The sequence below is a fragment of the Acartia tonsa genome, chromosome 8 (genome assembly GCF_053477335.1).
Source record: "Acartia tonsa isolate MP-2025a chromosome 8, ASM5347733v1, whole genome shotgun sequence".
Taxonomy (NCBI): Eukaryota; Metazoa; Arthropoda; class Copepoda; order Calanoida; family Acartiidae; genus Acartia; species Acartia tonsa.
Genome location: NC_137267.1, coordinates 45,501,780 through 45,524,128, shown reverse-complemented (window position 1 = coordinate 45,524,128; position 22,349 = coordinate 45,501,780). Strand labels below are relative to the sequence as shown.

At 35.0% G+C, this 22,349-nt stretch overlaps 3 protein-coding genes across 4 annotated transcripts in view; all 3 read right to left on the bottom strand.

The window, feature by feature from the left end:
* LOC145327088 (uncharacterized) overlaps nucleotides 1-14,139 on the bottom strand; it is a 21,810-nt gene extending 7,671 nt beyond the window's left edge. The window contains exons 1-12 of the mRNA XM_080170610.1: nucleotides 13,831-14,139; nucleotides 12,162-13,233; nucleotides 11,020-11,277; nucleotides 9,363-9,479; nucleotides 8,543-8,661; nucleotides 7,633-7,775; nucleotides 6,075-6,210; nucleotides 4,920-5,059; nucleotides 3,165-3,276; nucleotides 2,719-2,851; nucleotides 1,696-1,739; nucleotides 742-846 (exon numbers count right to left, since the gene is read on the bottom strand). Of these exons, the coding sequence (XP_080026736.1) occupies nucleotides 742-846; nucleotides 1,696-1,739; nucleotides 2,719-2,851; nucleotides 3,165-3,276; nucleotides 4,920-5,059; nucleotides 6,075-6,210; nucleotides 7,633-7,775; nucleotides 8,543-8,661; nucleotides 9,363-9,479; nucleotides 11,020-11,277; nucleotides 12,162-13,233; nucleotides 13,831-14,139 (2,688 nt within the window). The remainder of the gene's footprint in view (nucleotides 1-741; nucleotides 847-1,695; nucleotides 1,740-2,718; nucleotides 2,852-3,164; nucleotides 3,277-4,919; nucleotides 5,060-6,074; nucleotides 6,211-7,632; nucleotides 7,776-8,542; nucleotides 8,662-9,362; nucleotides 9,480-11,019; nucleotides 11,278-12,161; nucleotides 13,234-13,830) is intronic.
* On the bottom strand, nucleotides 14,005-18,213 carry LOC145327091 (uncharacterized). 2 transcript variants are annotated; one of them, XM_080170614.1, is made up of 2 exons: nucleotides 18,077-18,213; nucleotides 14,005-15,234 (listed from the first exon to the last, which is right to left on the bottom strand). In XM_080170614.1, the coding sequence occupies exons 1-2, from the start codon at nucleotides 18,188-18,190 to the stop codon at nucleotides 14,260-14,262; spliced, it is 1,089 nt and encodes a 362-aa protein (XP_080026740.1). In that variant the 5' UTR covers nucleotides 18,191-18,213; the 3' UTR covers nucleotides 14,005-14,259. The 2 variants fall into 2 exon arrangements, with proteins under 2 accessions (XP_080026740.1, XP_080026741.1); XM_080170615.1 differs by having other exon boundaries at nucleotides 14,005-15,228.
* On the bottom strand, nucleotides 18,209-22,349 carry LOC145327089 (uncharacterized). Its single transcript, XM_080170611.1, has 2 exons — nucleotides 21,976-22,349; nucleotides 18,209-19,504 (listed from the first exon to the last, which is right to left on the bottom strand). Exons 1-2 carry the CDS (start codon nucleotides 22,297-22,299, stop codon nucleotides 18,443-18,445), a joined length of 1,386 nt encoding a protein of 461 aa, XP_080026737.1. The 5' UTR covers nucleotides 22,300-22,349; the 3' UTR covers nucleotides 18,209-18,442.

Below are 22,349 nucleotides of genomic sequence, written 5' to 3'. Positions count from 1 at the left end.
GAGTCCCCAAAGTTGTTAAGCCGACAAATTTAAAATGATATTATAAAACTGTGGGGACTAGTGTAATAAACATCGCAATGTCCCCCCCTTCCCTGTCAAATTGTACAAGTGTCATCAATAAAAAACAAAATTTTCGATTAAAATTATTGCAATTATCAAGTGAGATACGGCTACGCTCCTAGAGGCGTGGGAAGTTTTGACACATTTGCGTAAACCTGGTACCTAGGCTTTATCTTTGGACTGAGAGGATAGGTTATTAAAGATAAAATCATTCTTATATGATGAATTTCACGAAGTTTTAAGATTTTTTGGATAGACCTCCAGGTTCCGGAGCTGCAGGCCTCCAGGTGGTCTCTGTACAGGTAAAAATGAAAAAAAAAATTTTTTTTAAGTTACAGGTCAACTTATAAAACAAAATATGCATCTTTTTTAATATTATTTACAAATTTGAAGAAACCATAACAGTCCAGCGCAGATTGGCTAGATCCTTCGGTACAGGCAGGCATCCTCTTACTTTTGTATAAGGATTGTATTCAGGGATCTAAAGGGATAAGACAATGACTGGTAAATTGTTGTACATCCCCAATGATGATACAAAAAATTACCCCTTGTGCAGATTACAAAGTTTTAAGTCCCCAAAGTTAAAAACCTTATCATAAAACTTTGAGATCTAGTTTTATAATGAGCCCACTGTGCCCTCCCTTCCTCCCTGTATTGTTTTACTTAATATGGGACACTCACCTCTTCATCTTGGCTGTCCTCTTCATGGGCACGCTTTCCAAACTTCATAAGTTGGGACATTTTCTTCAAATATTGATTTTGATCATAGTTTTCATCCATGTATTCCTAAATAATGAAAAAAAAGTGTTTTTTTTATCAAATAAGGATGACAATATCCATAAAAGCGAAGCTCTAAAATGGAAGGACAAACGAACATTAACATTTGTAGATATCAGAACTGAAAAGCAGGATATTAATGTTTAAGTAACTTCTTAAAGGATACTATTGAAGTACTTACATTTAGATTATAGAGATGCTTCGATTTTAGCATTTTACCTTTTGATAATAGTAATTCCATATAAATCAAAAAAATAAAAAATCAGCATGATTTAAATAAGCGTACGGACTTTCTGTTAACGATTATAGAGTTGCTACGCTTATTAAATCATATCTAATTGTTATAGGAATCACCATGCAAAGTTTACTTCATTGGCGTAGGGAGTATTATATCAAAAAGACTTATTATTGAAATATTAATAGGGTCATGAAAGTAAGGTTTTAAATTAGGGTTGGGCCGGATATCCGGCTGATTTCTAATGTCGGATTATGATATCCGGTAATTTGCTGGATATCCAGCGTTGGCCCGATATCCGGCCAAAAAAGTTTCCAGCCAATCCCTAGTTTTAATGTCATAACTTTAAATGCAACCAGCTCCCAAACGGCTGGCAGCACAGTTTCGGTACGCACATTGGAATTCAAAGATTTATAAAAATGAGAAATACTTAATACCCTCACGGTTACTAGCATTAAGTGGAAATTATTTATTTAGTCAGTTCGTTTATCCATAAGGAGGGGATGAGGTAAAGAGGGTGGATTGGGGGTATCGTTATTTTAGCCCGCTACAAGTTCCCCTTTATATGAAAACAGGAAATTCTGGTGTAACATCCAAGTAATATATCCATTTTTGTTATTCACCTCAAGTGTATAGTTGCCTTCAATCTCGTCCCATTCAGGATCATCTAAAAGTAATTTTTAAAATTATTTTTGTGTGATGTTTCATTCTCTTAAATACTTAAGGAATTTTAACATGGGAGGTAGTTGCACGAAGTTTATTTAAACTTGAATTTAGTGAACTGCATATTTTTTTCAGTTCAATAGATTAAACCACATCTATAGGACATAGATTTGAAAGAATTTCAATTTTCTACCAGGTAGTTTTAACAATATCAAGACTTCAAAATCACAATTTTTTGATATATGCAACATAAATGGCTGTCCTGTTTTCACAAAAACAGCATGATGACTATTTAGGTGGTGCCTAATCGATTATTCATCTATAATGCAAATTGGAATGATGTCTGTCCATCCCTTAAGATCTAGGTTGGGGGGGAAAATGTGAAAATTAAGTGAACTGTAAATTTTTCTCGTATTCATTCGAATCCGGTGAATAAGAACCGGTTCTCATCCATACGAAAAAACTGTGTCTAGCATCGTATTATATCCAGCTTTCTACGAATATAAAAATGTACAATCATAAGATTAAAAACTAGTTTTTTTAGCCGGTACCTTCGGCACCTCAGGGCTAAAAAAATTAGTTTTAATCTTATAATTGTATAATGTATATTCTATATCCGCGGAAAGCCGTTTATAATACGATGCGAGAAATAACTATTTTCCATTTTTCTTTCCTACTTGGTGAAAAAAACTAAAAGAATATGTGGGAGGGGGGATAATATGAATAAAGAGTCCTGAAAATATTTTTACATTTTTTCCCTTCCTTGCTGGTGAATATAAGGTGAAAATATATCCAAAAAAAATCGCCAGGGGAAAAAAACGAATCTTGTGCAGAATATTATACACCCTGTGAACCAACCAATTAAAATTCAATACAAGTCCCCAAAGTTGTTAGGCAAACGAATAAGAAAATTTTGGGGTCTGGTGCAATTAACAGCCCAATGTTCCCTTCCTTCCTGGGTTATCAATATGCATCAGTTTTACCTTGGGTCCTCTTAACCCTAACTTCTCCGTTCCTGAGGACAGTGACTTCAGCTCCAGGTATAGTACTCAGCTCATCGGTTACCGCCGTCATTTTGCCAACCGTGTCATGGTTTATCGTCTTCACGTACCCGACCTTAAATAGTTAGGAGGAAATTATTCAGCTATGATGACAGGATAATAATTTTTTGCTTTGCTTTGTCGAGTAAAGACCCCCCTCCCTCCCCCACTATGTTAGTTGAAATAAATCCCTATAATAAGGAACAGGATGTTTGTCTGTATGTCTGTAACGAAGGATCTCGCTAACCGCAGGGCTTCAAGGTTTATAACTATTTTGGGGGATGGTACCACCACCCTCCATTGAATCAACCCACCCAAAAAAAAAAAAAATTTCTCCCATTTATCACCTTAATTCTATTTTATAAAATTCCTCAATTTCTAAAACTTACATCATTTACACTGAGGAGCGAAGTATAGAGGATCAATGATCTAGTTCCGTAGGCAGACCCATTTCCAGTCATCAAACACACGGACCTCACGTTGATCCAACCTCCAGGATACCTAAACAAAATAGATTTATTACCTTAGCCTTTCATACACAACAGTTCGTCAAACTAAAAAGGGAATTTCTAGAAGACAAAGATATTTATATTTAGTCTAGGGTTAGCAATTCGAATCCGAAATCCGTCCAAATTTTGGACAACTTTGAATCCAGAATCTGAATGCGCAATAAGATATATAAGTTTTCCGGAATTTTAATGTTAGGGGGAGATTTGAAATCTGCATCAAATTTTAAGGATTTTTTTTAAAAATTCGTTTTTTTGTATAATTCTTTATCTAAAAGCGGAAATGAATTTTAAGTTAATTAATTTTGACCAATAGGATAGGTGGATTTTAAACTACCTGCGCTCTAATTGGTTGAATGATGTACGCCATCCAATCAGAGCGCAGATTTTTTAAATCCACCAATCACAGATGCCAAAATTAATTAACTTAAATTGCATTTCCGCTCTTAGATAAAGAATTATAGAAAAAACGAATTTTATAAAAAATCCTCAAAATTTGATGCAGATTTCAAATCTCCCCCTAACTTTAAAATTCCGGAAAACTTATATATCTTAATGCGCAATCCGTTATTTTAATAGCGGATTCGGATTGTTAATGTTAGGTTAGGCTAAAATTAGCGTCTTGAGTTTTTTTGGTCCAAATATTTTCATTTTATAGTAGTTTTTCATGCTTATTTTAGGTTAGGTTTAGTAAGGGTTAGAAATTGGCTGCTGTAGGGTCTAGAAATAGGGGAAAAGTTACTGTAAAAATATGAAAAAAATTGAGATTCTTAACAGTCCCCAGTAAAATTTAATCCCTCAGTTTATTTTTAAAGAGGCCTTTTAAAATATTGCTATAATCCGCAATCCGTCGTAAAAATAAGAATCCGGAATCCACGGATTAATCAGTTTAATTTTTGGGCGGATTTTTGTAAGAATCCTAATCCAGTCCAAAAAATGGACGGATTGCCAACCCTTATTTAGTCACTTGTGATACATTGTAACCAACAATTCTACAAAAAAAATCACGAAACCTTGTTAAGAATCTGGTAGTATATTTTGTTTATGTCATGTAAGTGAAGAAGGGTGGGAAAGAAGGGGAGGAAAAGGGGTTGTTTGTCAGAATATAATCTTTGTCCCTGATTCCAATAATACGGTCGATGACAGAATATGAGTATGCATGAATGAGGGTATGTGATGTTAAACACCTTCCAGCTGTGAAGTAAGAATCTTTTGGGTTGATTTACATGTTTTTTTGGGAATAGTCCCTTTCGTAACATCGCCCCATTGGGGGCGATTCGTCGTATTTTTAAAATGGCTTTTTATAGGTTATTTAAGTTAGGTTAGGTTATATTTGGTTAGGTGATTGCCCCACAGGGTTAGAGCCCCCCGCAGGGGTTAGAAATAGGAGAAAAGTTACTGTGAAAAATACGAAGAATCGCCCCATAAGGTGCGATGTTACGAAAGGGACTATACCCGTTTTTTTTTATACCTAGAGGACTAAAGAATTTTAAAAAGTTTAGGTTTACCTTAACGTGGTCCTGACGAAAAAATGTAAATGAAGCTACACAGAGTTTCCATGGCCCTTACGAGTATAGAGCCCCGTCCCTAAATACTAGATGGACCGCATCTAGAATAAAAGAGGCATAAAAACCTAACCTCTGACGGACAGCCTCCATAAATGTCTCGATGTTTTCAACAATTTGTTGTTGGTCCATATTTACTCTAGCAACGTGCGCAGTTGCAGAGAGTCCTTTATTTTCTATGGGCATGAAGGCGGTTCTCATCCTCCCAGCAATCTAAAATTTTAATCTAATGAAAATTGTAAATATATTCTGAATGGTGTTACCTAGCTAAAAGGGGGAGGGGGGAATAAAAAATACCCATGTTGAAGGGGGGAAGAATGAAGAAATAAAAAGCCCTGAAAACATTTTTTCCACTCCGAGAAAAACAAGAAAAAATATGTGGAAGGGGTAGAGTACCAAATATATTTTCCATTTTTCCCCCTACTTTGGGAGATAAAAATAAGGAGGGGAAAATTAAATAATTTGCAGCAGGGAAAAAAATATATCTTAAGCAGAATATAATACACCCCTGTATCCGTACAATTTTAAGCACAATAAGCCAGAAAAAGAACTTTAAAATAAGATCTGGAGTTGCTTAAACGTGGAACTGTGAATAATCGACGGCGGAATTTGTATGCTTATTTTTTTCCAAATTAGACAATTCTAAATCACTTGATTTTGTTTGTTTAAGAGGTGACATGATCAAACTATTGTATATTCTTATTCTGCTTAACATTTCTTTTCCTGCTGCAAAAATGTTTCATTTATTCCCCCCCCCCTTGTGTTTTTTTCCTAAGGAGGAAAAAAATCGCAAAAATATTTTTAGTTCATTTTTTAACCCCTCCCACATATTTTAATGAGATTTTCCCCTAGGGAGGGGGGGAAAATCCCTCAAATATTGTTAATTAACCATTTAATCCCCCCCCCCCCCCAATTTAAAATATCAATCTCCGGTTCCAGTACAAACGCAGGAGTCCCAAACGTCGGAGTGGACAAACGGAGGAGTGTTAAAATATTAACTTAATTAGGTATTTCTATACAGGTTAGGTTAAGATATGAATATACAAATAAGCCCCCCGCAGGGGTAAAGCATTTAAAAAACCTAAAAAATGGTTTAAAATAGGTTAGGTTAAGTATCTACTCCTGCGTTAGTCCACTCCGACGTTTGGGACTCCTGCGTTTGTTGTATGACCCCAATCTCCCCTTTAACGGACATTACATTAAATACGAATCTATGTAAAAAGGCTACCTCTTCTTTTAGCTCTTTGCCCCTCTTATTATTGATGTCTACTGCTATGGGATACTTTCTCCTCTTGAAGAAAGACACGCCCAAGTGTTCCATAATAAAACCCGCTAAACGACTGTCACACAAAACTTTTTCATAACTAAAAACAACAATAATTTTATTTAAACAAATACAAATTACTTTTTTATTTTAGAAAAAACGAAGTGAGTATTAAGTATCATAGAGTAAGAATAAATAAAGTTTTTAAAGGGAGGGTGTGCACTAACATGGTTTGGGCAGGTAGGGGGGGGGGGGGGGGGTTACTCGAGAACCCTTAGAGCTAGAGTGAGCTAATTTCGGATTTAGGCTTCGGTAGGGCTAAAGTTACTTTTAAGAGTATCGATGACCGCCACTCCCGCCGAAAACCGCCGCCTCCAAATAATTTTTGTTGTGCATTTCTTGCCGAATTTAGAAATTTAGAATCATTTGAGACCATGCTATTTTTTTTTAAATTCCCCTTCAAACTAACCCTGCGGGGAAATTTTTTTTTCAAATTCTTGTTAACAAGGTAAATTTGAAACCTGCCCAAACCATTTTAGTGCACATCCTCCTTTACAAAAAAAGTTTTAAATTATAGCTACGGTAATAAAACAAAAAAGTAAGATTATACAAATTTCATAACTTCTTTAGCAGGGTCAATTTTGCAGAATATACACCCCTGACAAAAAAAGAGATAAAGAGGACTATCCACGAACAAGAGCACGTGATTCTAAGTACCTTCCAGCATTGATCCTGAGTATTTTCTTTCAGAATATAATAGGTCACCATATATTATTGATATATTGACGAGAAAATTTATGTTTCACCACTTCAAGTTGAAGAAAAGTAAAAAAATGTCCACCATTTTTAGTTAAAATTTTATCAAACGTTTTGTTGAGTTCGGGGTGTCTTTAATTGTCCATGTTGTCAAATGATAAAAATTAAAAAAAGTCAAAAGCACATTTACTATATCTCAAATGTATGTTTAAATTAATGCTATTATGGATTAATTTACGATCTATATAATACGAGTATTAACATATGTATCATCAAATATCCATTTTATTAAAAGAATTAGCTTCATAAAAGTTTTCAAAATCAATTAAAATACCTAAAAAAACATGGTGAAACATAAATTTTCTCGTCAATATATCAATAACATATGGTGAACTATTATATTCTGAAAGAAAATACTTAGGGTCAATGCTGGAAGGTACTTAGAATCGTGTGCTCTCGTTCGTGGATAGTCCTCTTTTGTGTATTCTTCATTTTGAAGGTCCATCCAAATAAAAATTTGAAGCATTTTGACACTTTCATACGGTTACACCCACCTTCATTGGGTACATTACGTAAAAACAATTTTAATGGACACCATTAATATATTTTTTTTAATCAACATTTTTTTGATGTGACTTGTTTTGTGTAATTAAATTAATCAACTCTTTGCCACCTTATCATTAAGAAAACTTGAATTAAAGTGTAGAAAGACAGACAGACAGAGACAGACAGACAGACAAAGTGAGTGAGATTCATAAAGTTATACCTCTTGGCAAGATGTTTACGAGTAGAATGCTCCATAAACTCAGCCCTGAGTTGTCTTAATGGCATGACGTTGATGTCGGTCAGGTCAACCTCGGCCTCCTGCAGCACCTGTGTCCAGTAGCGCAGGGTCTCCGCGTGATCGACCTTAAACAAATAAAGATAAGAACCGATTGTTACACCCCGAAAAATCATGTATAATATCCAGTTTTCTACAAATATAAAACTAGTGTACAATCATGATAAACTGCGAACCCAAAAAATAGGCAAATCTGAATTTTCAGTGTAGCAGCTTTATTATTCATTTGAGATGAGTTTACTGTAAATATAAAATGTAGATGCATCTTCCGGTTACAGTTTAAACTGTTATTTTTTTTTAGAAATCAGCAACATTGAAGCACAAGATCTCAAAAACAGCATTTGGGAAAATTCTGGTGAACTAAAAAGATATGCAAATCCAAAACAAATCAATAAAAAAAGTTTTTTTTGCACTGTTCTCCTCTTTAAAGATTGATTCTGATAAATTAACAATTTTATAATTGGTTTATGCATTAATTATTATGAAAAACAGTACCTCGGGGCTAAAAAAAACTAGTTTTAATCTCATAATTGTACATTCTATATCCGCGGAAAGCTGTTTATAATACAATGCAAGAAATAAGTATTATCGAATTCATTCGAAACCGATTATTATTCGGTGGATTAGAACAGGTTCTCAGTCATACTGAAAAATCACGTACAGCATCGTATTACTTACAATTTCACAAAATTAAAATAAAAGCCATAAGAATAATACCAGTTTAGTTATCCCGGTCCTTTGGCCTCTCGAGGCTAACAAAATCGGGTTTAATCTTCAACTTTGATATCCGCGGAAAACGGTCTATAATACGATTCGATAAATAACTTTTACTTACTCTAATACTCTTCTCCAGATCTCCGACAATGAGCAGGGTTCCGGCATCAGGTTTTAAATATGGATGGGGAAGTTTTGCTCTCAAACACAGAGTATCTTTAATCTGTGGAACTTTTATGCCTAAATAAAAACAGACGATGACTTAAAAGTAACAATTAAAATGTAATTTGTATTATTTATTTTGATATCTTGTATAATTTTTTTTGCGAAAAGTAGGGCAAAAATCGGCGGAGAATATTAGTTTTTCGGCGGTTCCACCGCCATTTCTTAACAAGACATTTTACCTCATTAAATAAACTGTAATGCCTAATTTTAGCGCTTTAAATATATCTTAAGTGTATGAATACTTAGCCAGGGAGGAAGGGAAGAGTGGGCTGTTTATTACACTAGTCCCTAAAGTCTTTCATAAAATTTTCTTATTCATTGGCTTAACAACCATGGTAACTTAAATTTTGTTTGGTTAGTTCATTAAGTTGAGTGTCCAAACGTTTCAACCACTAATTGTAATCTACAGAAGGGCTTATTTTGTATATTATCATTGGGGATGTTTAACTTGTTGACCATTGTCTTATCCCTTTATATACCTGATATTTAGTGTCAAAATAATAAAAATATATTATTATTTGGATGTTACACCAGATTATCCTGTAATAAAGATATACTCCTAGATTGGTAAAATAACAACCCCCATCCCCTTCCCTCCAACTGGATGGCCGAACCGACCAATAAATGAGTTACATGTTAACAACCTAAATTTACGACAATTTTCCCCTGCCATTATATCCACGTATATTCTTTATCCTTGGCTAAAATGACGTCACCTGCAATTTGGAGGAAAAGTTTTGCTTCGTCCTCCTCCTCTCCTAATAGGTCAATCTTGTCTTTCTGCACTTTGTCGCTGAGGGTTAGCATTTTCAGGAACGCATCCACACCATTCTCTGTAAAAACGGCAAATAAATAAGTAAAAAAAATCAGGGAGGGAGGAGACATTGGACTGTTTATCACACTAGTCCCCTAAGTTTTTTAATAAGCTTTTCTTATTCGTTGGCCTAATAACGTTGGAGGCTTTTATTAAAGTTTGATTGGTTGGTTCATGAAATTGAGTGTCCAAACGTTTCAACGAATAATTGTACAACTACAGAAGGGATTATTTTGTGTATCATCATTAGGGAATGGATGTGCGTTTATCAGACATTGCATTGTCTTATCTCTTAGATCCCTTGTAAGACAAACGGAAAAAATTGACCAGATGTTGTGTAGTCATAACAAGAAAGAAAAAGATAAATAATATGCCAAAGTTTAAGGAAATCACGAAACCTTTAAAAAAAAGGTTTGTATCTTTTGAAGCATGATCGACAGACAAACGGACAAAAAATAATATACAGTATAGATGCGCATGAGTAAAAGGAATTCAGCTGTCTATCTTCAAAATCAGCAGAGGAAATCACTGATTAACCCCAGAGCATTACGGACTAGAGGACTGACTGACGGCCAAGTCTAATCTATGCAAAGGAGTGGCCACCGGACTATTAATCACACTGGTATCCAACTAAATCTTAAACGCGCGTTGTCTAATTCTTTAGCTTAAGAAACCTTATATACTTAACTTAAAGAGATAGTTGCATGAAGTGCTTTTCAGAAAACTGATTTCAAACATAAGTGTTACAAGTACCTATACCATCAAATATGTTTAATTTTGTATTACAATAAATTGCAAACAATTAGACATCAATAAATTAGTCGTCAAGCTGTTTTTGTGAAAATGAGCCAGCTTTAAAATTGCATTCATCACAAGACATGATATTTTTAAAAACTCCATGGTAGAAAATTTAAATTCTGTCAAACATATGCCCTATACATGTAGTTTATATTATAGAACAGGAAAAAATATGCAGTTCACTAAATTCAAGTTTAAATGCATTTCGTGCAACTACCCCTTTGGATTTATTGGTTAAAACTATTTTTGTCCAAACTTTTGATATTAAGATGTAGAAATTTTTATTTTCATTCTTAAGAAAATATATTGTTTTTCATGCAATAATGCTTTTTGCAAAAACAAATTAAAATCCGATGAAAATCGGCTGAGACATTCAAAATTCCAAAATATTTGACTGACAAACTTTATTATAAGTATTGTACAGAGGGATTGATAAAGACAAAATTAGTGCAGAATATCTTTAATGAAAAATGTAGCAGGGGTGTATATTCTGCACAAGATTAATTTTTTCCCCTGCTGCAAATTTTTAAAAAAAAATTTCCTTCTAGTTTTTTCCAGCAAAGAAAGAAAAAAAATGGAAAAATATTTTCAGAACTATTTATTCTATTCATATTATACCCCCTCCCACATTTTCTTTTAGCTTTTTTCACCAAGGAGGGGAGATAAACGGCAAATAAAATTTAATTTCTCTTCATTTTTCCAACCCACCCCCCCTCCCGTAGCAGGGTCAATATACACCCCTGAAATGTGGACAATCTTACCTATTGTGGTCCTTTGCAAAGGAGCAACCTTCTTGGCAGGCTTCTTTTCTTCAGCCTTAACCTTTACTTCACCATCTCTTTTATTTCCCCTTGGCAGGAATTTACGGCTGTTTTCAAGGGGCCCACCATCAACACCTCTGATGTTACAGGCGACATAATTATAATTCGATAATCTTTTTATATTATTATCTCGATATTTATACGCGACGTCACACAGTACAGTGTCTCCCTCCATTACACGTTGATTCCAACACATGCCTTGGTGCATAATAAAGTTGTAGGTTAATTGGTTGACGCAATATTTACTGAAATTAATTTAAACTGGCTCCTCGCAGAAACTTTAGAAAAGAAGGTCTAATATATTTCAGGATTTTAAAATCAAATAATATATACCTATTAAATAATGAAGTTGAGGACATTTCTTGCTATTTTTGTCTGTTTTAGTTTTTTTAAACAAGCTATTCCTCTCCCCCCCCCCCCTTTCGATTTTATTTATATTTCATGTTGTGCAGTTACTTGGTCCTTATCAAATTATCTTGCTATTAGCCTGATATGATTAAAATCACCATTTTCAGGGTGCTTTGGGAATAGGTAATTTTTAAAAGAAATTCTCTGTTTGGAGCGAGTTGTTTCAAAAGTGGTGATTTTTATCCTTATAGTTTAGGAATATCAATTCCTACGAAGTTTAGCTATACAAAAGCATTAATAGATAAAACGAGAATTTGAAAAAAATGACCAAGTCCCCCCCCCCCCCACAGGGTTGCTTGTAAGGGGAATTTTTTTTTGAAAAATAACATGGTCTCAAATGATTCCAAATGGCCTAATTCGGCGAGAAATGCAATAAAAAATTTTTGGGCGGCGGCAAAAATAGCGGCGAACGGCGGGAGCGGCAGTCCCGCCACCAAAACTTGGGGTAATAAGTGATTCAACCAAAAAGATTTTACCCAATTATCTCTAAAACTAAGGAAGTAGCAACCAAAATAAAATTGCTGGTATGTCGTTCCCCCCTTTTAATATTTTTATACGGTCAAACGAAACTAAATTATTAGCTTTGAATAAAGTTTCTAAATGTAGGGGATCCGCCAAGCCTATAAAAATGTTCTATATTTTATACCAATTTACCCATAACTTTATTCCTGTACCTTCAGCATCTGTATGCTTAAGTTCTAATTTTGGAAACCACAATTTTCCCTTTCCATCTGCTCTCTCAAGAAAGCCATGACTCGAGTAACACGCAAGGACATGCGCTTTCACACCTTCAGCTACAATTTCTTTGTTAACCTCCTTTAGATTTACTACATCCTTCTTTACTCTCTCTGCCTTTACAACCTTAGGTTCAAGAAGTTTATTTTCAACAGTGTCGAGAATTTTTATATTCACCGCAAACCGTTTCCCTTCCTCTGTTTCCGCCACGTCAAATTCAACCTCAAAGCCGGGTGTGTAGATTCCCTTATCACTGCGGAAATATACCTTTTCATCGTCATCTGTTGCATCCTTTCTAGTGATGAAACCATAATGCTTACTGTGATTTGGAGCACGGAAGATTATTCCAACAACTTTTTCCTCAATAACCTTCGGTTCGGCCTTCTCTGTTGGTTTACTTTCAACAACATCATCCGCATTGTCTACCTCCTCCTCATATTCTGTAGCTTTTATAGCCCCAGTCATTTCGCTAAGTGTTTTTTCATTCCTTTCGACCAAAGCTGCTAAATCAGCATCTGACATCTTCGGCTTATCCTCCTTCAAATGTTTCTTCTTCTCCACGGGTTTACGAGTACGTTTAGAAGTAAATTCAGCGGCTTTTTGAGCTAATTCAGCGGCTTTTTGAGCTGCTTCAGCTTTGAGAAGCTCATTTTCTGGAGTGTCTAGGATTTTGACATTCTCCGCCCGTGGTCCTCTCTCTTCTTCTGTCAAGTCAAACTGAACTTCAAGGCCGTGTGTGAAGGGTACATCTTGATCACGAAAATATACATCTTTATCGCCATCCTTTGCATCATTTCTTTGGATGTGTCCATATTTTTGCTTGAAATGATAGAAGACAACTTTCCCAACAAATTTTCCCATAACGTTTGCTGCGGTATCTTCAGACTCTTTCTTTTTTGCGGATTTAGGAGTGGATTCAGATTTTTCTGCAAGCTTTACGGCAGCAACCAGCTTTTTGGAAGTCCTAGAAGGTGTAGCTACAACTTCCGACTCTGCAATTTTAACCTTTTCCTAAATATAAAGTCCACGTAAAGATATTGTTTTATTAAAAAATTCAAGCACTTGAGGTCGCACAGTTTTCTAATCTTAATTATCAAAACCTGCAGAATATGCATATCATTTAACAATTTTTTTTCTAAAATAAAGGTGAGGGAGGGGGGGGGGGCATAGAGCAACCATCAGTGCACAAATGGTACTTAAAATCCGAATTTCGTTAAAATTAGCAAGAGTGATCCTAACTATATACTGTGTATAGGTGTTAGCTTTAATTTGTGTTAATAGGTACCAATAACCTTTTTTTTATTTCAAGTAAAAGCTGTTACCGGATGGAACTGGCTAAAAAAACCGCTGGGAGCGGCCATGAGCATTATGTGTAGACAGGTCTTGGTGGAGTTTTAGCTTACTATTTTTGGGTATATTAAGGGTGCCACCAACCTCCCAAGAGATATCGCCCAAAGAAAAAATATGACCACCCCTCAATTTTTTAAGATTTCAAAGGGGGAAACAAACCAATCCCCCCCCCCCCATCCCCTCACCCCAAGGGCCAAGAGGCATATAGGTGTGTAGCTGCTAGTTAAGACATAAAGAATTATCAAGAGTTTAACTTACCTTCTTCTTTTCACTCTTAGCAGGAGTAGAAATCTTGACTTTGTCAGGAGTCATGGCAGACTTGACTTTGTCCAGGCCCAGACCTTTAGCAGCCTTAGCACCAGACTTCTTGACCATTGGGCTTGCACTGCTCTCTTTATCCACTTTCTTAACCATTTTGTATAAACTAAATGATTTTCTGAAGAAAAAAAATATGGTAGGTAACAGAACAACATTTCCAGTCTTGGAAAAATATACACATTTGTAACAATATAAATAAGCTTTCTTCAATTTAGAAAACAGAAATGAAAAAGGTATTTTTTTAGGCATCTCTTAAAGACTTCAATTATAGGAAAAATATTGTAAATGCCAAGAAAAGTGAAAAAAAAGTTGTCTTCACAACCATTAGAAAATAATTTAAAAACAAAGAAATCTTTAGGATTGTTTAATTCACTTCTTCGTTTTTTTCATCTTTTTGGGGGGTTCTGGTTCATCACTTTCATCACTGTCATCGCCGTCCTCAATGTCAACACCGTCCTCAATGTCATTACCGCCCTCACTATCACTGTCGTTCTCAATGCCATCACCACCCTCACTATCATTGTCGTTCTCAATGCCGTCGCCGTCCTCACTGTCAGCGCCTTCCTCAATGTCATCTTCGTCCTCACTTTCATCGTCGTTCTCAATATCAACACCATCTTCACTACCATCACCGCCCTCACTGTCCTCAATGTCATTATCGTCATCATTTCCATAAACTTTCTTATTGTCATCGCCGCCCTCAATGTCATCGCCACCCTCAATGTCATCACCGCCCTCAATGTCATCACCGTCCTCACTATCCGTATCATCTTGTGGATTGAAGGCTTTCATATTTACTGCCCTTGGACCTTTATCTGTTTGTGCTATATCAAATCTAACTTCCATGCCAGGTATGTATTTTTCTGCATTTATACAGAAATATATCCTTTCCTCATTTTCCTCTTTTTTAGCTTTTCCTTTATTCTTGGTGGTCTTTAGGACTTTATAGTCTCTTTTGATGAAACCATATGACCTCTTTCTATGAAGATAGGTAACTGTACCAGAAACTTTTTTTTCAATAACTCCATTCTTTTCAATACTATCCTTGAGAGCATTATTTTCAGGAGTTTCCAGGATTTTGACATTCTCAGCCCGTGGTCCTTTCTCTGTTTGTGTCATGTCAAATTGAACCTCAAGGCCGGGTGTGTAGAGTACATCATTATCACGAAAAAATACATCTCTATCGCCATCCTTTGCATCATTTTTTTTGATCCAACCATACTTTGCAGTGTCATTAAAGAAGGCAACTTTCCCAATAACATCTGAAACTGTTAGGCTCACTGGCAGTTCTGACTTCTGTTTGGCGGATTTAGGTGGAGCTACAGCTGTCGTCTTAACCTTTTCCTAAATATAAACACATTAGTTCGCGTAAGTTATGCCAGCGTAATGTATTTACAATAATAACTGTAGGTAATGAGTTCTAAATAAAGCATACTTCATTGCTTAAATAGCAATACAGAAAATAAAAAAAACAAGTAAAAAATTAACAAAAAGCTACTTGTAACTTATTCTTTTATCTTTGAGCACTAAATATGGGCCGCTACTATTTTTTGTATTATTTTTGAGCTAAGCAACCATAAAAGCCAACCCCTAGACACGTCACAAGCCAAAGATTAATTTGACAAAAATAACTTTTTTTGAAAATATCTATAGCTTCAAGAATAATTCTTGAGGGTTGACTTCCCATTACCTCATAGAGCAAAGCCCCTAGGCCTAGGGCGAAGCCGCTAATTAAGTAAAAGATAACAAACTGAAAACCACGGGAGGTATATTCTGCATAGGATCCCTTGCTAAAGAAGGAAGGGGAGAATACAAAATAAGTGGGAAGGGGCAAAAAAAAATATTTTTACCTTCATGGGGGAAAAACTAGAAAAATAAGTTGGAGGGATAAATAAATAATAAATACCAAAACTATTTTCCTTTCTCTCTGCATCGTTGCCTAGGGTAACAAGAATGACAACATCCATAAAAGCATAGCTATGAAACGTTCGGACAAACGAACATTAAAACTATTAGTGTGTAATAACTGAATAATCAGAATATAATTGTGTAAAATCGAAACAAATTGAAAGTAAAGGGGGGGGGGGGGTAATGCAACCATCTCGTAATCAGTGAGCAAATGGCACTTAGAATTCGAATTTCCATCTGAAAAAGGACTATCCACGAACCAGAGCAAGTGATTCTAAGCATCTTCCAGCATTGACCCATAGTATTTTTTTAGTGAATATACTAGGTTTATGTTTAATATTTGCTTTATCGACTAAAAAGTTAGGTTTCACCTTGGTTTTAAATGAAAAAAACTTTGAAATGTAAAGCATTTTTTAAAGCAATATCATCAAATGCTTTGTTGAGTTCACAAAGGACAAAATAAAATAACACTAAAGAAAAGCATCAAATGTTGTAAATTGCAAAAGTACATTAATTAAAATGTTTACAAGTTACCAAAAATTTTTTTTTTTAAATATACATTTTTAATCACAATACCTAATAAACTTTTGTGTCAAAGCTTTTAAACAACAGTTTGAATTCATCAAAACATTCGATGATATTGCACCAAACAATGCTTAACATTTCAAAGTTTTATTCATATAAAACCAGGGTGAAACCTAACTTTTTAGTCGAAAAAGCAAATATTAAACATAAACCTAGTATTTTTACTAAAAAAATTCTATGGGTCAATGCTGGAAGGTGCTTAGAATCACTAGCTCTTGTTCGTGGATAGTGCTCTTTTGCATGAGTAATCCTTGGTAGGTCTATTTGCCCTAAATCGAACAAAAAGTTGGAAAAGTAACGGCTAGCGGCTCAGCCGTTTTTTGGATATCTATATTGCAAATTAGTCACGAAACCTATCTCCACATAATACTCTTTTCCACTCCAAAACGCTATCAAACGGTTCTAGACGGTAGCTGTTGGTACTAGAAGTTTTAAAAATCATAATGGTTATTGCTTTCATTAAACATGAATAAATTAAAAATTTGTTTTAAAAAGTTGATTCCTACGTAATTGATGATGGATTTACCCTGAAACATGACACGAATGCAGACAAACACGAATGTTCCTGAAAGAAGCCAGATACAATGTCTGGAAACATATCCAGAATAAAAACAGGACCTATGTCATGTACGCATGCCAGATCCTGACTGGCAACGCTAACACTAATAAACACTTATTTAGAATGAACCTGACAGACAATCCAGGCTGTCAACAGTGTGGATTCCATGAGGAAACCATCGAACACCTCATCGGCAACTGCCCCAGATACAACAAGCTCAGGCTGGAGCTATTTGGTAACAACACCATACGGACCAAAGACTTCCATACCTTAAGCCTTAATTACATCTTAAAATTCATGAATAAAAAAGTAAAATTTAGAGTTTAAACCCACAAATTTAGAGAAACATATATTATAGGTGGACATGGGACACCATGTCACAACAAGAGAAGGCTAACATATACTATTTACTATTTAGGTTTGTTAGCTAAGAACAGTGGTAACAAAGCAGAAGGGTCTGTGGACAAGTGCGTAGCATGAGTTTGCCAGCTGTTACTTTTCCAACTTTTTGTTCGATTTAGGGATAGAGACCTACCAAGGATTACTCATGCAAAAGTTCAGATCGAAATTCGAATTCTAAGTGCCATTTGCTCATTGATTACGAGATGGTTGCATTAAAAAAAAAACCTTTGTTAAACTGCTTAAATACAGGATGTTGTTTAAGGACATACTTACACCTTTAGGATTTGATTAGAGAGCTGCTTTGTTAATAACTTTGTATTTTGTTGTCCTAGGAATCATTATTCCAAAAATCAGATCAGTCAGATAATTTTATCAAGTAAAAATTTGTCGTTAAAAAAGTTTAAAATCAACATGTTTAAATGGACGTACGACGGACATTCTGGAAATATTTATATGGAGTTGCTACGCTTTCTAAATCCTACCTAACTACTACAGGAATCACAATGCAAAGTTTGAAATCGATAGGACAATTCACATGCCTAAATTAACGAAAAGAGCTAACCGTTACGGACTGACACTAAATATGGAAAAGCTTCGCTTTTAAAAACTAGTGTGGGGAAATAAATGAAATATTTTGCAGCAGGAAAGAAAAAGAATCTTGTGCAGAAAATACACCACTGCACTGGTCAAAACCATTACAGAAGTTTAGGGAGGCATACAAATACAACTTACCTTTTTCTTTTCACTCTTGTCCGGTTTCGTGGCAGACGTGACTTTGACTTTAGCAACCTTGGAACCAGACCTCTTGACCTTTAGGCTGTCATTTTTATCCACTTTTGTTCCCATTTTGTATTAACTATATGGTTTTCTGAAATGTAAATTTTCTGTTACAAAACAACATTTCAATTAAAAAATACATATCTTAATCTTCATTTTAAAATAAATAATGGTATTCTTATTAGACAATTTGAATCCCCCAAATATTGTAAATGCCAAGCCGTCTCTCAAAAATTGTGTAAAAAAAAGATGTCTTTTTAACAACAGCAACCAGCAAATAATTATAAAACTAACTATTTTCTTGGTTTTCTTCATTAATCTTCAACCTTTTGTTTTAAATAAGTAGGAAGCTCCATCATTGTCCTCATCATCACTTTCTTCAAGAGCATCAGAATCATCTGTATCATCAACTTTTTCCTCTTCATCACTGCCCTCGCTGTCAAAATCATCAAAGCCACCACCGAAATCACCAGGGTCACCTTCCCCAACCTCCTTATCCTCATCTATTTCACTATCATCACCATCTTGATCCTCGAGAACTTTCAGATTTACTGCCCGGACTCCTTTGTCCAAGATTTTCACATCAAATTCAACTTTAAGGAAGCGTTTGTATTCTTGTATGTGTTGTTTGAAATACAATGGTTTTTCGCCTACCATTACATCTTTTCTTTTGACTTTACCTAATTTTGTCTTCTTTCTATAACTGATAATTTTCCCTAAAATATTTTTCTCGACAAGATCACCACCCACAGCGATTTTGACATTCACCGCCCGTATTCCTTTTTTGGTTGCTGTTAAATCAAATTCAACCTCAGCGCCAACTTTGAAATCTTTTTTGTTGCAACGAAAAAATATTTTTTTATCGTCATCATTATCATCATTACTTTTAATGAAACCAAATTTTCCTGGTTTTGTAAAAATAACTTTTCCCTGAACATTTTTCTCAATTACTATATCTTCTTTATCTTTAGGAGCTTCTACAGGGTGTTCCTTTTCTTTTTTCTTTTCGGGGTTCGGGGCCTTTTCCGCATTGGCTTTGAGAACTTGATTTTCAGGAGTGTCCAGGATTTTGACATCTACCGCCCGAGGTCCTTTCTCTGTTTCTGCAACGTCAAATTGAACTTCAAGGTCGGGTACATAGATTTCAACTTTATCACGGAAATATATATTTTCATCGCCATCTTTAGCATCATTCTTTCTGATGTAACCAAAATTCCTCTTTTTATTAAAGAAGGCTACTTTTCCATCGACTTCTTTCTCGATAATCTTGAGTTTGGCCTTCTTTCTTTTAAGATTTTTCTCTTCATCGGAAGCTTTTTGATCAGAGGTTTTTGGTTTCTTTTTAGAGGATGTTTCTGATTTCTTCTTTTTGATGACCTTTTCCTAAATATATACACAATTAATCCTCAAAAATTAAGACTGAATTAAAAAAGATTTTATTTATTTGGATGCTGGGGAGAACTGCAGTCTCGCCGCAGTTTTTTTGTGTGAAAGAAACTTGAGTTAATACAATAATTGACTCATTCAAAAGAAGTTTTAGGTATACAACAGGGGTGTATATTCTGCACAAGATTTATTTTTTTTCCCCTGCTACAAATTTGTTTATTTTTTTTCCCCCCTAGATTTTTCTTAAAAAGTAGGGGGGAAAATAGAAAAATATTTAAAGAACTCTATATTTTATTTATTTTATCCCTCCTACCACACATTTTTTTAGTTTTTTTAACCAAGGAGGGGGGCGAAATGGAAAAAATGTTTTCAGTTTTCTTAATTTTTACATTTTTTTTCCCTCAAACCACTTATTTTTTATTTTTTTTCCCCCCCCCCTGAGCCGGGGATCCCATGCAGAATATACACCCCTGGTATACAATTATCTTTTAAACTAATTGCTGATTTGTTATGTAAAGGGGGAGGGGGGGAGTTTTGACACTTTTGCATAACAGTAATTATAGTCCTCGTCTTTAGAGTGAGAGGATAGGTTATTTCACTACTGGGATGTAGTTTTACTATATTTAAAAAAAAATTGTATTTTATTTGGCCTCCAGGTTCAGGTGCTGCAGGCCTCCAGGTTGTCTCTGGAGAGGTAAAAATGAATTTTTTATTAGAAGAGTTAAATGTCAACTTATAAAACAAAATATGCATCTTTTTTTTTTACATATTTTTTGTATATTAACTAACTCGAAATTTGTTTCTCATTTTTACCTGTCTATAGGAGGCTTGCAGACATGAACCTGGTGGCCAAATCCAATTATTTAATTAAATATAGAGAAACTACATCCCAAAAGGCTACTTTTTTTGTGAAATAACATTTCCTCTCACTCCAAAGAAGAGGCCTAACATCACTGTTTACGCAAAAGTGTCAGAACTCTCTCCCCCCTGGTTACTACATTTTCACCCTCCCTCTTTCTTTAACATAAAGCTAAGCTAAAACAATGAAGTTACGCAATACTTTAGCAAAGCCTAGGAAATTCGAAAGGGAAGGTGATAAGACACTTTCGTTTGATCCGTGATAATTAAGCTTGGCTTAAACTTGAGACTAAAGGTTATTTTAAATAAATTAAAATATTTAAGGGGGGGGGGGGGAGGGGTAATGCAACCATCTCGTAATCAGTGGGCAAATGGCACTAAGAAGTCGAATTTCGATCTGAAATTTTCATGAGTAATCCTTGGTGGGTCTATTTTCCCTAAATCGAACAAAAAGTTGAAAAAGTAACGGCTGACGGCTAAGCTATTTAGCCGTTTTTTGGCTATTTTTAGGGCCAATCTGCCATAAATTATGTAGGAATAAACTTTATGAAATATATTTTTGCTTTAGATCATGTGAAATGTTACAAAAAAAACATTTTTAGATTTCTAGTACTAGCAACTAGCGGCTAGAACCGTTTGAAAACGTTTTTGAGCAGCAAAGAGTATTATGTGGAGATAGGTTTCGTGCTGATTTGCCTTGAAAATAGTTTTAAAATGGCTAAACTGCTGAGCCGCCAGCCGTTACTTTTCTAACTTTTTGTTCATTATAGGGAAAATAGACCTACCAAGGATTACTCCTGCAAAATTTCAGATCATAATTCGAATTCTAAGTGCCATTTGCTCACTGATTACGAGATGGTTGCATTAACCCCTCCCCCCCTTTAGAAGAGATTTCACAGATTTTTAAAGTTTTTAAACATGTAAGGCTTTAATCTCTAATTTAAGGTCCCGGCAGGATCCATGAAATGTGCCAAGAGCTGAAAGCAAATTTCCTACAAAAGCCACCTGAAGGACTAGGACCAATATTCAAAAACAAATCGTCAAATCTTTACTAAGAGTACCTAGCAAACTTTTATTACAGAGAGAAAGGAGATTGAATGGAGAGTTCTTGTAAAGTCCTTGTGCTCCTCAATGGAGTGAAGAGCTAAAGTAGAAAAAAATCACAGTGTAAGCGAAAGTGTCAAAACCCTCCCCACACCCTTTCTATATATTACGACTGAAAATTATTACTTTAAACTGAAAAAAAATGCAATCGGATAAAATAAAGATACAAATTTCATTTAGACAGTCAATCAATGAGTATGATATAACAAACCATTAACCAGTCATATTAACGAACACTAACACTTGTAGAGTGTCAGAACTGAATAAGCAGAATATTAATGCTTAAGTGAAGTCCAAACAAAATTGTAAGTAAATTTGTTGCAAAACTGCTTAAATATATGACATAATTCGTCCCTAACTATAGTAGGAATCATAATGCAAAATTTAAAATCGTTGGATAGGACAATTCTTAGTTCTTACATGTTTAAATTAATGAAAAGAGCTAACTATCCGTGACGTACGAGTCCGACCCTAATTATAGAAAAGCTTCGCTTGTAAAAACTAACCTTTTTCTTTTCATCTATATCAGGAGAAGGAATCTTAAACTTGTCCGGTTTCATGGCAGACTTTACTTTGTCTGATTTCATGGCAGACTTGACTTTGTCCGGTTTCATGGCCTTCTTGACCTTATCCGGTTTCATGGCAGACTTGACTTTGACCGGTTTAACGGCCAACTTGACTTTGTCCGGTTTCAGGGCAGTCATAATTTTGTCCGGTTTCATGGCAGACTTGATTTTGTCCGATTTCAAAGCAGACTTTAATTTGTCCGGTTTCATGGCCTTCTTGAGTTTTGGTTTCACAAACATCTTTTTATCCACTTTCTTAACCATTTTGTTTTGTATGAACTAAGTCGTATTCTGAAATGTAAATTTTCAGTTAC